Consider the following 16,887-nt stretch of genomic DNA (forward strand, 5'->3'; position numbering starts at 1 on the left):
GGAGAGAGAAGGAGTCTGCAGTAAGGATCCCATGGCACCAGCACCTGCTTGTCAACTGCTCTTGTTGCTCCCCCAGTCCCCTATCTGCACCTGCTTGCCCATACTTTGTTACTGATGGAATGCATGTTCATCTGCCTAGAGGTTCAGGAGGAAGGCCAGTAGTAAACTTGAAAAAGAATGAACAATATATGGGGCACAATCCATTTAATTTTTTTCTCCTCCAGCACTGAGTGTACATACTCTCTGGGTGGCTTTCAGGATAAGGATAAGGAATAAGGAAGGATAAGGAATAATTTATTGGCCAAGTATCAATCATACTTGGAATTTTGCTTCGACTACATTGCAATGTAAAGAAAAGCGTACCTCATACAAACACTATTCCCCTCACGATACAACAGCACAGCAAAGAAACCCAATACCACCAACTGACCTCCCTTCCACACACAACTACAAATTCAACAGTTTGATGGCACAAGGAAAGAAACTATTTCTGTGCCTAGACGTTTTTGTGTATAGAGTCTTGTAATGACGTCCGGATGGGAGTAAATCAAATTTAATGGCCAGGATGCGAAAGGTCTGCGACAATTCTCTCTGCTCTCTTCCTGGCTCGAGCAGCATAAAGTGTCTCTATTGGAGGCAAACTAACACCAATTACCCTCTCTGCAATTCTTACTGCTCATTGGAGCCTCTTCTTACCCAGCTTAGAGGCTGTGCCATACCAGGCAGTAATAGAATTACAGAGAACAGTTTCAATAGTACCTCTAAAATTGGATCAACAATTCTTGGGGCAAATTAAATTTTCTTAGTTGTCGCAAGAAATACAATCTCTGGTGGACCTTTTTAATAATGTTGATGTTGCCTGACCAATTTAAGTTTTGAGAAATTATAGAGCCCAGGAACTTACCACTAAAACCCAACAAATAAAACAAGGAAATTGAAAAACACAATAAAATCATTGCCATAACAAAGGTCTGGGAAAAATAAAAAGGCTTTTGGCTGGCACGGTAAAGGCGGCCAAGTGGATGGCTCAGGACCCTCCCTGGGGAGAGGATTTCATAAACGGGGTGCCATCAGTGGGAAGGCCCTCTCCTCCGTTGTCACCCATCTTGCTTCTGATGATGAGATACCTGGAAGAAGGCCTTGGATGATGATCTCATTGGACAGGCAGGCATCTGAGGGTGAGGGTGAGGCAAAGGCGCTGAAGACTTGAAGCCAGAGGCTGCTATGCTTTGTGGAAAGAGCTGGATTTAAAGCTCATGGCTAATCTGTAGAAAGGTTACTTTGCTAGTACAAAGGGCCACACTATGAACACAGAGCATGCTCACTCAAATATTATTTACAAGAAAGCAGTGCAGAAACTATTTGTGCACCATATCCATACTATCAAGTCAGCATTTGTGCTATGTGTGCTACAGTTTCCGTACAGGTGACATAATCTCTGATGGTACTGAGAGCTGTAAAGCTATCTCATAGCCCTTTGGTGATTGTGTCTTCAAAGCATTCTGCCTAACTTTGACAAAGGGGGCACTGTAGACTCTATTTCTGTGTTTGGGGACGAAAATGGAATTGATCCCTGCATCTATGAAGTTCCATGCTTAGTTTTTGTTGTGTGCAAGTAGTTAAAGGATGCAAGCTGGATCTTCAGCACTATTCTAGGATGAGACATATATGAGTGGGGATAATAAGCCTTTCCATTATGAGTAGAGGACTACAAAAACCTCCACATGAAAGCAGTGGCGTCGCTAGCCTCTGCCCTGCTGGGGGCGGCGGCAGCGCAGAGGCACCCCCCTGGGGGAGGGGCACGACGCGTGCGCCGTGACGTCATCATGACGTCACGACGCATGTGTATGCAAAAAGGGGGATTTCCCCCTTTCCGAGGCTTTTTTTCGGCGGGGGGGGTGCTGGTCGGGACCCCCCCCCCCCGCCGAAAAACAGCGGCGGAAAGGGGGAAAAGAAGCAGAGCAGCGCTTAAACGCGCCTGCTCTGCTTCCTTTCCACGCTTTCCCCGCCCCCCCGCGGTTTTTTCGGCGGGGGGTGGTGACCAGCGAGGAGGAGGTGACAAGCGTGACCCCCACCTCGCTGGTCGGGCCCCCCCCGCCGAAAAAACAGCGGCGGAAAGGGGGAAAAGAAGCAGAGCAGCGCTTAAACGCACCTGCTCTGCTTCCTTTCCACGCTTTCCCCGCCCCCCCCCCCCGCGGTTTTTTCGGCGGGGGGTGGTGACCAGCGAGGAGGAGGTGACAAGCGTGACCCCCACCTCGCTGGTCGGGCCCCCCCCCCGCCGAAAAACAGCAGCGAAAAAGGGAAAAAAGAAGCAGAGCAGCGCTTAAACGCGCCTGCTCTGCTTCCTTTCCAGGCTTTCCCCGCCCCCCCCCCCGCGGTTTTTTTCGGCGGGGGGTGGCGACCAGCGAGGAGGAGGTGACAAGCGTGACCCCCACCTCGCTGGTCGGCCCCCCCCCCGCCGAAAAACAGCGGCGAAAAAGGGAAAAAAGAAGCAGAGCAGCGCTTAAACGCGCCTGCTCTGCTTCCTTTCCAGGCTTTCCCCGCCCCCCCCCCCCCGCGGTTTTTTTCGGCGGGGGGTGGCGACCAGCGAGGAGGGGATGACAAGCGTGACACCCCCCCCTCGCTGGTCGACCCCCCCCCCGCCGAAAAAAGCGGCGAAGCACCCCATCCTGTGTGCTGCTGCTCCCGGGGTGACGGAGGGAGCAGCGGCGCGTGGGAGTGGCGGAAGGGGCCGCCGCTTGTCACCCACACCCGCCGCTGCTCACCCTGTCACTGGGGGCGTCCCGCCCCCACCGCCCCTCCCCAGCGACGCCCCTGCATGAAAGCTGTTTCATGCTCCAAGTGACTTGCTGAGATATTGAGTAACATGAAGAACCCACCAAGTTGTAGTGATCTGAGATGCACTACAGAGCTGCGTCATACTTTTTCCAGGACATGCTTAGCTTGAGCTAGACACTTGTCTGTGATGTGTCAGAGAATTCAGATAGCTAGTCCCTGTGCCAAAAAGAAGAAAAAGCAGTGTTGAGAACTGATTCAAAAATTTTGAGTTCTTTCTGCTTTTAAAATAGCACATTACAAAAAAATAGCATACTACAGTTTCATAAACAAAAGCTAGCCCCCTTTTAAAAAGAAATCCCATCTTTAAAATATTAACCTTTATTCCCTGTTGCTGTAATATCTCAGAACCAAACTGTTCCACAAAAATAAACTAGTGTGCACTTAACTCCCACCACAAGCAATTCAAATTTCCCATCACTGATTAATTTTGTTCAGTTCCAGATTTAGTTCATTGATCTATTGGTTAAACCAATTAAAGCTTGCAGCCCTACAAAAATGTCACACGGGCCTGCTTTGCATGACACGCTAAGCCAAACTTTGGCTTAGGGAGACTGTGCAAGCTCATGATTAGGGACAAGGAAGCGTAACCACAAGTCCCAGTTTGGACAGTCACCTTGGCCTGGCTCAGCCTGGCAGCAAAAAGGACCAGAGAGGAGTAAAGCAGCCAAAAGCTCTTCCCTGGAAGCCCACACAGTCATGTGGTCCAAGTAAGTCAAGGTTTGGCTTTAGGAATCTTTGTGGTGACTTCACCCTGTCATTCTCCACTCATCTGCATTGACTGAATATTACCAGCAGAAGCTATTATTTTTAGTGCTGAAGAGAAGAGCAGTGGGTGCCCACATATTTGTGGCTTGTTTCTGTTTCTTTTTCTGCTACAATTAATTTGAGAAAATTATTTAACTGTGGCTTCTCAACCCCCCAGCAAATGGCAATACATTTTAGTGGCCCCCAGTGCAGCGTGATTCACTTACTAGAGTGCGGTGACTTAAAGGGTCACCAATGCAGAGTATATTGCAGTGAAGATAAGATATCGCTCACAAACTCCCCCTTCTCACATACTCACAGATTGTATCTTCTTAGTTCTAATTTTAGCTTTGTGAAATTAACAAAAGTGAATGAGCAACCCGTGTGGACACTTTGAAAGTTCAGGTTGCTATCACGCCGCACAAACTTGCCAACAACATAAAGCAGGCCCAAACAGACATACAATTAAGGTGCTGTGGGCAAGACTGGCCTCAAAACAAATGGTGCCCCAGGCAAGGAGCATCCCCAGATTTCCCCCTCCATTTGTTCAGCATTTAAATACCTTATTTCTTACTGTGTTTCTAGCCCATTTCACAACTACGATCCACTATCTACATCGTATAAGTCAATGAAAATGCAAGCTAGGATCTGTAAAACTGTATTTGTTCATGCCATATAAACATTCTGTATTAGTTGTTTCAGCTGCTGAATGACTGGCCTTCCTGTCACCCAACATCCCAGGTGGTGGCCTGGCCCTAAATCTATCCATAAGCATATTGCAATCATGCCGTGAATGACTGCATGTGAATCATTTAATGGTGAGACTACTGTATAAGGCAGGCATAGGCAAACTCGGCCCTCCAGATGTTTTGGAACTACAGCTCCCATCATGCCTGACCACTGGTCCTGTTAGCTAGGGATGATGGGAGTTGTAGTCCCAAAACATCTGGAGGGCCGAGTTTGCCTATGCCTGGTATAAGGACTTCCTGCATAGCCCATACCTTCTAGCCTGATTTGAAAACATTCACACAGAAAGCATCTGTAGTATATTCATAGACTCTATACAAAGCAAAAGAAAACTGTGACACTCTGAAGAACTTTATTGTGATAGCTATTAGGAACTAATCACATGTATGAAATAAAGGGCCTTGCAGAGGTACTGCCACTAAAATAAAGCTAAAGATCAAGGTGTATTTGGAACAAGATCTGCAACACTGCAATTATTTGCTTTCTTGTTAGCCTTAGTTCTTATCTTGTTTAATTTGATTTATGCTGCATTTTATATGCCTGTTCTTTTTAATGCTTTATTTGTCAGGAAACAGTACCACATCCATCAAGAGCAAGGTATTGTTAAGTGTAAAATATTATTTCCTTTATTGGGCAACCCTTCTAGGTGTGTTGCACCTGAGCAGATGGTCACCTTGCTCGAGGTATTTTTGAGAGTTTGCATTAGTGTTTTATAGATATCTAAAGTGATGTGGACAGGTATTCTCTTAAATTTTAGACCCAGAGAGGTTTTATATGAAAAATATTTTGCTTGTAATTTTCCTTGCAGGGCTGATCATCTTGTTCATTTTGTAACTAATACATTAACTTTAACCAGTCATACTCTGTACCAGCAAACACCTGCCTGCCTCCTTCAGTTTATAATAAAACCAATTTACAATGAATATTCATTTGTGACATTATGAAAACTGTAATGTTAGATATAGGTATAGACATAGATATGTACCGGTATGTAGGCCACATAGTCTGAAAACCACTTTTCATGCTACCTGTTTGTACTTGTGTGTGCATGCTCAAATGCAAATTATGTACATATCCAATAAGTGTAAACAGCATGCATGTTTGTTAGGAGAGGTGTGTCTTCTCAGAAGAGTGGAATTTGATAATAGATGGGATGGCTACTTTTGAATTTCAAAAAACAGACTTTGCAGGATTTCACCCTTTGCAACAGCAATAATAGCAGTTCTGTAGCGCTCTAGTCATTTTCAGAGCATTTCGTTTCAGTGTGTGCTGCAAAAAGCGAGGTCAGCATTTTCAGTCCGATATTTCAGATAGGGGTGTGCGGCTTTCTTGAGGCCACTTAGTAAAAGTTCATAGCAGAGGTGAGATTTCAACCAGGGATTTCTTGTCCACACAGCCCAGTCTCTTAGCCTCGACCTCTCTTAGGTGTATAAGGTATGTGTGTATAAGGGAATGGCCCATAACAGCATGAAAAGAGCCTGCTAGATCAGGCCAGTTGCCCATCTTCTCCAGCATCCTGCTTTCACAATGGCCAACCAGATGTTTGTGGGGAACCAGAGAGCAGATAATGAGCAGAAGAGCAGTCTCCCCTTGCATAGTTTCCAGAAACTGGTATTTGGAAGCATTGCTCCCTCCATCTGTGGCAGCCGAGCATAGCCATTGTGGTTTTGCATATCTTAATTCTCACAGCGTACGTGAGAAGGATGTTTCCCACTTGTGCTGGTCATCAACTGACCCACACGGCAGGTGGCACAATCCATCCATCCTTTTTCCTTGCACAGTTCTCTGCAGTGCACTTACTACTCAGTGTCAAAACAGAAGTGCAAGAAACTGCTCTGTGGGAGGCGAGTGCCCCTAAATGAATTCCTTTGAGCTTTAGAAGTGAATTTAACTGATTTGGGTTTTGATTAATAAACAAGGCTCTGTTTGTAGTGAGTCTCTTGCTGGGTTTTTGATTTTCAGGGTCTTTTCATGGGACACAAAAATGTAAAGCGATATTTAAATCTTTGTTTAGGTTCACTCCAGAGCCTTCGCTTACAGTAAATATCAGTTTTGTTCAACCAAAGTATCACTTTACACAAATCTGCCAATGAAGCACAGTAAATAAACTTTTCCGAGCATATATAAACCCCAAACTGCTGTTCTGTTTACTGTTAAATATTTACTGTGTGAAGCATTAGGGACATTTAAGAACTGGTTATTCTTGTTTTGTGCTTTCAACAGATGCCTTAGTTGGTAAGACCCTCCTTTTCAACTGCATTGTGTTTGCTGCTACCTTGACTAAGCAGGAAGGACTTAACCTAAGCTTTAGTCTTTGGGGTATATCCTACCCTTGTTCCAAGGTGCATAAGATGGCATGTGCCCCCCCCCCGGAGAATTGTACAAAATAGATTAAGCTGAGAGACGGTGAACTAGCCCAGATCACTCTGTCAACCATACCAGCCTGACATTAGTAATGCCCACAGTTCTGAAATCTTAGATATTCAAGCTGGAGGGTCACTTCTGTAATGTTCATTCTACCATCCTGTGATCTGCTCATTTGCATGGATTGATTTATCTGACTGACATCTTATATTTACTGACTCTTATATTTATCCGTGTCAACATTCACCCAGCCTTTACTGGCATAATCCTTGTCAACATTTCCCTCATTGCAGGCAGAGGTAGGTGGATATGGCCACTGTTCACACCAATGAGGTTCTTCCTTGATTTGGGAATAAGCCAAGTTGCCCTTCAGTTTTTTATTTAACAAACATCCATACAACCATCTGCCTGTAGCTCTCAGTCATTTAATTAAAGCATCTACTGCACTTTCTTTTAAAGACATCTTTAACAGGTTTAAGATTACCATTTAAAGTCATTGAAAATAACCTAATCTACACATAGCTCATGCACAACAGTCTTAAACACCATCTACATTTTCCACCAAACTGCTCTGTAGATAAGCAACTATGTTTGAAAAGATGAGTTCCTCTCCTCCTCCTCCTCCTCCTCCTCCTCCTCCTCCTCCTCCTCCTCCTCCAGTTTTCCTTTTCCCAGGACCATGGAGTCAATGGATCTTTTTTACTCTTCCAAGGAAAGCATCCTTCAGCCACTTCTGCATGGGAGCTGTGAAGCCATTCCATGCACTTGGGGCTGCATGACAATGATGGGGCCCATAACATGTTCCCACCCGGGTGGGAAAACCCCATGTGGCTGTGAAGGGCACCACAAATATAGCAGAAACAGAAGATGGTGTCTTTGCCCAGAGGATAATTGTTTGCATATAAAGCTAGGCTTCTGTTACCACATTGGTCTATGCAAGTATATGTGTATGAAGAAGAAAAGGTGCTATTACATTTTAATAATAAAAAAACAAACGATTATGGAAAGCTTGCCTAGGCATGGATAGTACCATATGGTAAGCTCAAATAGGCTACGAGTATGAGGCGGGAGCAAGTTCCCCAGTCGGGTTCTCTCAATTGTAAAAAGAAAGGGGACCAGAAACGTCCCTTCAGTAGGATCTACGCTGCTGGAGTGGCACCTAAAATGAATGGGACTGCCTATCACCAGTAATTAAGTCATCCATCAAAGACAAATTGCACACACCTCACAGCAAGAGCTGCCAGGTGGGGCTGTGTCCTGGCTCTCCTCGTGCCATGGGCAAAGGGTTTTGACTCAGCTTGGCATTGCTGGAAAGCATTCAGGCAAAAGCAGCTTGTGTATAGGTAGCAGTAGGATCCCTCCTGCTCTACCACCATCCTTCCCCCCGTCCTTTAATTTCTCATTATGTGTTCATGGGAGGCTGCTGCAGCTGGCACAGCCTCCTTGCCATCCAGGCAGCCCCACACTGAGCGCATTCTCAGGGCTGCACATGTTTGGTACGGCTGGGATGGTAAACTAACAGCAGGCCCCTAGCCATGGGGGTGGAGGCAGCTGTGAGTCCCCCATGATATTCTAGGCTTCCCACACACACACACATCCCAGCCTTTGCTTGTGGAGATATAAGGAAAATATCCAGGCGTTATTCCACCCAGTTGCTCAGTAAGAAGTAAATGGGCTCCTTCTCTTCCTGGGTTCTTGGTGCGAAAGCAGTTGGACGTTAAAATTAATAACTAGTAAGAGTCGGACATGGGGTCACGAAGAGCCAGACACGACTAAACGACTAAACAACAACAACAACAAGTTGATTTAACCAGTTGCCTGTCTTTAAAACATCAAAAGGGTTATATCTGGCATTTTGTTATTTGAATGTTTTGCTTATCCTCTCTATGCCCTCCAATATATCCAGCACAAAATGTCTAGCTACAGTATATCCAGCTACAAGCAGGACTACTTGTCGCATCTCCAAATCCAGTCACTTTTTTTGGGGGGGGGGGCGGTCCAGTGGCCTTCTAACTTTGTGTGGTGTACTCCAACAATACTTTCACTCACTTTTCTAAGAATGAGATAGGTTTTTCTCTTATTTTTCCCTGTATCGGGGGATGGCTGTATGATGGAGGAAGGCAACAAGACATATGACTACAATTTGGAGCCATTCTTCCTTCCAGCTCCTGTTGAGGCATATGCAGTCCCCATCTCATCCACTAAACATGGCTGTCAAAATTAGAGATACCGGCCATGTTTGCATGTCACAATAAGCCAAGGCTCGGGGCTTTTCATCTTTCATTGGGAATGAGCAGCATGCTTCATTCCTCCCCTGGCAGAAACCAGGAAAGCTTGGTTTCTCATGGCATTTGAACGTGGGATCATGGTTTGTTTCCCACTTAACAAACCAGAATTGCAAGACATTCCTAAACCATGGTTTGTTGTTGGCTTCTGAATTCTACCTTTTTAGGGAGAAGCAAACAACGATCCTGGGTTCTGATGCCGTGGGAAGTCAAGTGTAATTGCAGCTTCCTGGTTTATTTGTTCCCCTTGCATCACAGATATGGCCCTGGTACAAGCGAAGAGTTTATACAAATGGAAATTCTGGAATGTACTTCTGCTGTACCTTTGTGTGTGTGTGTGTGTGTGTGTGTGTGTATTTACTGCCCTTCCTCCTAAAGGAGACGAGGGTAGCAAATAGGAAGCAAAAAAGCAAAAATATTTATTTAAAGCATTTTAAAAACAATTCCAATAAAAATGCAGATGAGGCTTAAAAGGCTTGTTGGAAGAGGGAGGCCTTCAGTAGGCATAGAACAGACTGCAGGGATGGCACCTGTCAAAAGGGAAGGTATTCCAAAGGGTATGTGCCACAACACTAACGGCCCAATTCCTACATTGCATGGAACAGACCTCCTGATAAGATGGTACGTAGAAGTCAGGCATAGGCAAACTCGGCCCCCCAGCTGTTTTGGGACTACAATTTCCATCATCCCTGACCACTGGTCCTGTTAGCTAGGGATGATGGGAGTTGTAGTCCCAAAACATCTGGGGGGGCCGAGTTTGCCTATGCCTGGTGTAAGTTGTGTAGGGCTACACCGAAACAAGCACCTTGAGCTTAGCCCAATAGCTAATTGATATATTATTGTAACGGAATCATGGTAAGCACAGGCAACAACTCCTCTCTCTTCCCTTTTAAATGCTTTAACAGCTTGCTCAGGTTGATTCAAGAGGTGTCCAGCTTGGCTCTCTCTTCATCCGAGGCCTAGGTATGATGATTAAAGCCAATAATACCTGTGGCCTCCCCTTTAAAGTGAATGACATAATGCCATGGAGTGTATTTGATGGAAAACTCTTTCACACGAAATACCTGCAAGCCCACAGAGGATGCTCTTTACATGATCTTTTGGAAGACAATGTAAGTACATAAGCTTGGGGTGGGGGTTGTTGTTTTTAAAAGAAAAACAAGCTTGGTTTGGGGATGATTTTTATTTTAGGAAAGCTAACCCCGTTTACTTTGGAAAATAAAAGAATGTTTTCAGTGGTAGTACTTAACCTTTGCAATCTTATGTGCTTTTCAGCAGTGAAAAACCACCTTGTCAAATTGAAAAGACATCCCACTTGCTAATTGTTTCTGTTGCTGATGCAAGAAATAAAAATATAAATGCAACCATCTTCATTTTTTATTTTGGTCTTGAGATGAAAATCTAAAACTTACTTGTTTCAAGTTCCTTTTCCTTTCCCCACCCTGAGAGCCACATTCCCATGCAAGGCGGGTAATGTTAATTATTATTAATTCATTAAATTTGTATACTGCTCTTCATCCAAAGAGTAGAGCAAAGTCCCTTACACCCAGTGTCAGGATTCTAATCCAGATCAGGGCCCTGTGCCAGCAGTTCACGGCATTTCTCTGCTGGTTGGGGAGAAAGATAAATCTATCCTTCTGCAGGCAGATGACAATTATCCAGAGACTGGAGGAGATTCCCCAACCCTTAGGGCCTTAAGTCATGCATAGACTATTTGGTGAACCTGGAGGTGCTCATTGAAACGACGCTGCTCATGTCTCTCTAGCAGCTCTGCAGTGCTGAGCTAGAAGTGAAAGGATGTATTGGTACTGAGTCCCTAAAGTATAGCCTACATAGAAGAAGAAGAAGAGTTTGGATTTGATATCCTGCTTTTCACTACCTGAAGGAGTCTCAAAGCGGCTAACATTCTCCTTTCCCTTCCTCCCCCACAACAAACACTCTGTGAGGTGAGTGGGGCTGAGAGACTTCAAAGAAGTGTGACTAGCCCAAGGTCACCCAGCAGCTGCATGTGGAGGAGTGGAGACGCGAACCCGGTTCCCCAGATAACGAGTCTACCGCTCTTAACCACTACACTACAGTGGCTCTCATAAATGTTCTGGGGATTTCAGTGTGACTTCTCTGAAAACGAGAGGGAGAGCTTGCCATTGCTTTCATTATTTCCTTGTCTGCAGGAATCTTGGCTTGCCAAGTTTCAGGATCTGATGTCCCTTATTTGCAAAACTTGCTCAGCAAGAGGCAGGATAATTCAGAGCAGACAGCGACTGGACGGCTTCATGACAGGTAGGTGCCATGTGAGTTCTTTTTGCAAACCATTTTGTGTGTTGCATTAACGGGCGGTTCGTGTGGCAAAAGAGAGAACCACAGAATTGTTGCATTGAAAACAACCACAATAGCCATCAAGTCCAACTCCCTGTAGTGGAGGAATATTTTGCTCAGTATGGGGCTCAAACCCTTGACCCTGAGGTTAAGAGTCTTGTGCTCGACTGGCTGAGTTATTATGTCTGTTCTTCATATATGGCAATATACCTACAAGGTGTGCATGGTTTCCTATACATATCTGTACAGAAAACTCACCGCATATGAAGCTGTCCTATGCATGCCCACAATAAGGACCATGTTCATTGCTTCTGTGCTTTTAAATTGCAGTAGTTAGTAATTTTCAAGTTTTGCTTAAAGCAGAATATCAATAATTTGTCAGCTGAAACTTTAAATTAATTTGTATGCTATAATTATCAGTTAGTTAACTTTCAACTTGAGAACTCTGGATTTTATTTTGTTAGTGCTCTAGCAGTTTCAAGTGTCATAAATTCCTTTGCAGAGAGACAAGGAAGGGGAAGAGGTACTCACTTTCAGAATCCAAACAGAATTCCATCTCATCCTTATCGTGATCAGGGCAGCGACTGTCTGTGGTGGAGAGACCATCAGCCACCTGGTCATTCATCTGAATCCCAGCCTCCAGGTAAAAAGAACGCAGTTTATAGATTAGCATTCAACTACATACTTGCAAAATCTTTCACTGCATCAGTATTTTGATATATAAAAGCATGTATTAGAAGACTTTAACTTAACCACTGACAAGATGTTAGCTGACTTCATACAGTGAAATGTAGGAATAGATAAGGAGGCAGCTCAACTTAATTATGCATCAGTGACATTTATAATAATGTCACAAATAGATTATTGCATCAATAATTGCAACAAAATGAAGCATCTCCCTCCATCTATTCTAAATCTGCCCCGCATATACATGCAAAGATTTCCTGTTCAAGTGGAAGCTTTATGTAGTTTGTTTTATTCCAGTTTCTTAAGGAATTTCAGTGGCGTGTTGTGTCGATCGCTTGCAGTTTCAGATTCTAATTTGTTACCCAATTCAGTATGATTGAGCTTTTGTGCAGAATCTCTGTTTAATGGGTCTTGGACATACTTGAAAGTGAGCTTACAATTGCAATAAAGGGTTTTCCTCTTTCAAGCCTGAGATGTATTCAGTGTGATTAAAATATCACACTTAATTGTCTGTAATTTTCCTCCATCTCACCACCACAATTTGGCAGCCCTATATTAGTCCTCTTGTAAACATCAAGCTTAGAGCACCTGTTAATTTATCAGCTGAAACAATGCAAGTTTAATTTGCCACTTTAAACAACTGCCTCTCCAACAAAGTCTTCTATATCTGTATGTGACTGATTTGGGGGTAATTTGGAAGGATTGTGACAGCACAGAGTATGGAACCAGGCCAAACCATCTCAAAGCTTGGGGTGAAAAAGGCCTGCATAGCCGATGCTCTTGCATCATCTGAGGTTGCCTGAGCCGAGAGGAGGCTGAGCACTTTCTCTGGAGTTCTGTACATTGGAGGTTGGTCCATTGGGGCAAATGGCTGCTGTTCCACCAACATCACCCAGCCTAAAACCAATCCATGGCCCGTCAGCTTCCTCCTCCCTAGTGTCAATGTTGCTCTTGCAGAACTCAGCAGGGAGGAGGATGGGAACAAAACTAGAATTAGTTGGCTTTGTCTGTCATTGGCTCTGGCTCCTCCTACTGGTGATCTCCCTGCAGTCTCAATGGGCACCAGCCATGGCCTGGTTCTGTGGTGGGTATTTCGTTCTTCTCCCACCCCTGGGAGAAATTACAGAGAAAAACAACTAGTTGAGAATTCATAGGTTGTGCCCTTTCTCACAGCATCCACTGGCCAGAAAGGAAGGAAGCAGCGTGATTTGGATTTCCTAATAGGACCATGAATTGTGAATCTTGACTTGAATCCTTCATGGCATTCGATTAAAAGAGATAGGACTTCATCCTCTGAGAAAGTAGAAGCCGTACCTCTTTCTTCATAGAAGGCAGGCACCAGGAGAGGGGAGTGTGAGTTCCTCCATTCAAACCAAACACCTTCATGGGGTGCCTTAGCAGGGTCTGTTTTTCTAATGTTTAATTTCACACTCAGTAAGAGAACACATCCAGTTTCCATAGCTCTTACTGCTTTCCATGAATACACTGGTAGTTTTGAAGCAATGCACATTTGAGTTCAAATTTATGTTAGTATACCATGGGCAGGCAGTAGCTGCTTCATGCAATAAGCTAAGGATGGGCTGTGAATTGAAGCATCCTTCCATTCAAGTTGGTCTCAGATGTCTATAAAGTTACCTGAAACAGCCATTGTTGATAGATAATTCATAACTCCATTAGAGTGTAAATAAAGAGCCAAGTTCTTTCAGCTTATTATTCTACCTCTTCTCCCCATCAGTCTGAATTCTGTATCCTACGTGGTCCCACAGCATTCAATCATGTCCTCTGTGACTTTACAAGTCTACATGAAACCACTGAGTGGAATATAGGGTCAGGGTGCTTGTGGTTCACAAGCTGCATGAAAGTAGGAGCAAAAAGGGGAATGCTCAAGATGTGCACAAACCACTCATCTTGGCTTAGAATTATGTGTGAACATGAGAAATATAGGTTCAAAAACATTGTGTCACCCTGGGTGGGATATAAATTAAGCCTGCCTGGTCTCTTAAATCTGAGGGCAAATCCCTTTTCATGGTCCTACCATTAGAAGAGGTATACTGGGTGGTAATGCAGTGAAACCTCGGTTTTCCAGCATCTCGAAAGTCAAACGTTTCAGCTTTCAAACGCCGAAAACCCGGAAGTAACTGCTTTGGTTTTCGAACGCTTTTCGGAAGCCAAATGTGCCACACTGCTTCCGTATTGAGTTTTCCGGACATAAATTATTCCGGAAATGCATGCTTTCGTTTTCAAACGTTCTGGAAGTCAAATGGTCTTCCGAAACAGATTATGTTCAAAAACTGAGGTTCCACTGTACTACAAAAAGGGTGTTCTCTGCAGCAGTGCCCACATCATGAAATGCCCTCCCCAGGAAGTATGACTGGTGTCAGCTATGTTGATATTTCCCCCATTTGCCTGGGCCTTCTTAGGGTTTTCTTATTGGTTTATATCGCTAGGTTGTTATGAGTTGTGCTAGTTTAAAGGGATATTTTATGCTTGGCATTAAGGCTGAGTCTAGGGATTTTTTTATCTGCTTTGTTAATCTGTCTGATGGTTTAGCTTTCAACTGAATTGTAGATTGCAAGTTGAATGGTGGGATGAAAGTGTACTGAACAAATAAATCCTAAAATGAATAAAATAATTTCTGAACTGTTACCAGGGATGCTCTTTGAACATTAAAAATAATCTTTTTCCCTACATCAGGTCGAGGATATGGACCAAGACAGCAGCCTCCCAGGGGACAAAGATTCTAGGTAAATAATGAAATTCAACAAAGAGGGAATTGAGGAAATCATGTTAACAAGTGAGGAAAGACAGGAATGTAAAAATGTTTTATTTGTGTTTGGATGTGACTATGTATTTCAATTTTGTTAATGTAAGTATGTTGTGATTTTTTTTATTTGTGGAAAATGAATAAAAATAATTTTAAAAAAAAGATTCTAGGTAAATAGCTGCAATAGTAATTAATGGAAAGAGATAGAAAGTGAGTTAATTCAAAGTTTTTAAAGCTATTTTAAAAAGATTTTTGGATGCATTTGTAAAATAAAATAAAATAAAATAATTTTTGCCCCCCATTTACTTTTTTTTAACATTTGAATTTGTACCGAGTATAAAACAAGTATGAGAGTTTTACCTCAATAAAGCTGTCAGACAAAACCAGGACTAAGTAATATTGAGCCCCGGAGCTGTATCTACTCCCCAAGGGTTCCACCACCTGCCTTTTCTGCCCCCTGTGGCAACAACCATAGGCCAGACATTCCAAGGGAAGAGATAGTGGGGGGAGCCTTTGTACTTCGGTTTATGAGGCCTATGTAGCCTACCTTTGAAAGTACTGTCCACACTATCGTTAAGGCTACTTCCTCTTGAATATTGACATCTGCTGCCAAAACATGAGGACCAAATTCTCTAGTGTAGATGTTGACATTGGAGGCAATGGGCGAGGTAATGATACAGTTGCTGTACTTTTCTTTATTAATGTTTTTTCCTGAATGCACTGATCCTCCCCCGAATAAATAGTTAAATAAATAGTTAGAATAATGTAAAGCTGTGTTATCACAGCATACATACACAGCACATTATCCCCCTCCCAATGTCTTCCTATTCTCTTAATAAATGGTTTCAGAATTGCAGCCCAGAGGCAGATCAACTTTACATCTAGATGGTCTATAAACCAAGCTATCAACACGAGCATCATAGTTATATAACATTTGTCCCTAACCAGCAGGGAATACACCTCAGATTTCTAGGGTTGTTGTTGTTGTTGTTGTTGTTTTTGCTGCGTAACATGGTGAGGTCTATTTTAAAGAGCTGAGAACATCAAAGCACATCCATATCTGTTGTTTTTCTTGTAGTGCATGGACCGAGATACTTGTCTGAGTTACAGAATCGACTGTTGCATAGACAGAATTAAAAATAATTATCACAGCAAATCAACATTCACCTACACTTGTCTGTTATCAGCTAGAGAGTTATAAAGATCAGGAGGGGCTTATGTAGTTCCAAACTGTTGTTTAAAATAAAAGTTTCATTTCATTTTGTGTTGCCACGCAAACATGGCAAATGTTCTTTTTTTCCTGTAAATATATAGAGTAGTTGCTCCATGACTATTCGTTTGTGTTTTTAGATGGCCCCAGATGATTCTCCTCCTGGATGGAACTGGGAAATGTAAGAGAGGACAAGGAGGTCTGATAATGTATGGAAAATTAATCATTATTGATCATTAAAACCAATTGACTGATTTATATTGCTGGAAGAGCAATTAAGCACATTCTAGCTTTTAAAAAATGAGCTGTGTATTGTAGCTTGGCTTGACCTGAAGAGCTGTGCATGTTTTTATGAGTTTATTGCAGCACTGTGAATTGAAAGATAACACATTACCAGCTTAAAACAAAGCAAAACTTATTATAGTGAAAGGGAAAATCTTCAAAATGGGGTGTGGGCAATCTTTGATGTTTCCAGCTGTTACTGATATGGGTGCTTTTGTGACAATAAAAAATAATGATTTTATTAGCAGTCAGTTATTGGTACCCACAATGTATATTGGTATATCTCTTTGATAGCACTGCATCCTGTTTTTCAAGCAGAGTTCCCAAAGCAGTTCACAGCATACGTAAGACATAATTGAAGCATCAGAGTGAATTGTATTTTAATATTCTAGCATAAACACACTTGAAATCTGATTATGGCAGAAATTTAATTCTGGACAAACTGGGAAAGATAAAGATTATATATTTGCTATATTTTGGTGAGTGTACTATGTTTGCATTTAATAAAGAAATGGGCAGTGATGAGTGTGTAATGCAGCTTTCCCAAATAAAATTAACCCAATGCTATATCATCATAGTATTGTGCTTATATATATGTAGGTGTGAAAAGCAGAGAAAATAATACAGAATACTATTCAGCTAGAAGGTGA

The 16,887-nt window shown here is 43.0% G+C and overlaps 1 protein-coding gene across 2 annotated transcripts in view; it reads left to right on the plus strand.

The window, feature by feature from the left end:
* Positions 1–16,488, plus strand: part of FAM120B (family with sequence similarity 120B) — a 35,710-nt gene extending 19,222 nt beyond the window's left edge. For both annotated transcript variants that reach the window (XM_033144228.1, XM_033144229.1), the window contains exons 7-11: positions 9,884–10,090; positions 11,150–11,258; positions 11,797–11,937; positions 14,676–14,725; positions 16,096–16,488. In XM_033144228.1, coding sequence (XP_033000119.1) covers positions 9,884–10,090; positions 11,150–11,258; positions 11,797–11,937; positions 14,676–14,725 — 507 coding nt within the window. In that variant the 3' untranslated portion in view covers positions 16,096–16,488. The remainder of the gene's footprint in view (positions 1–9,883; positions 10,091–11,149; positions 11,259–11,796; positions 11,938–14,675; positions 14,726–16,095) is intronic.
* The last annotated feature ends 399 nt before the right edge of the window (positions 16,489–16,887 follow it).

The sequence above is a fragment of the Lacerta agilis genome, chromosome 3 (assembly GCF_009819535.1).
Source record: "Lacerta agilis isolate rLacAgi1 chromosome 3, rLacAgi1.pri, whole genome shotgun sequence".
Classification (NCBI taxonomy): Eukaryota; Metazoa; Chordata; class Lepidosauria; order Squamata; family Lacertidae; genus Lacerta; species Lacerta agilis.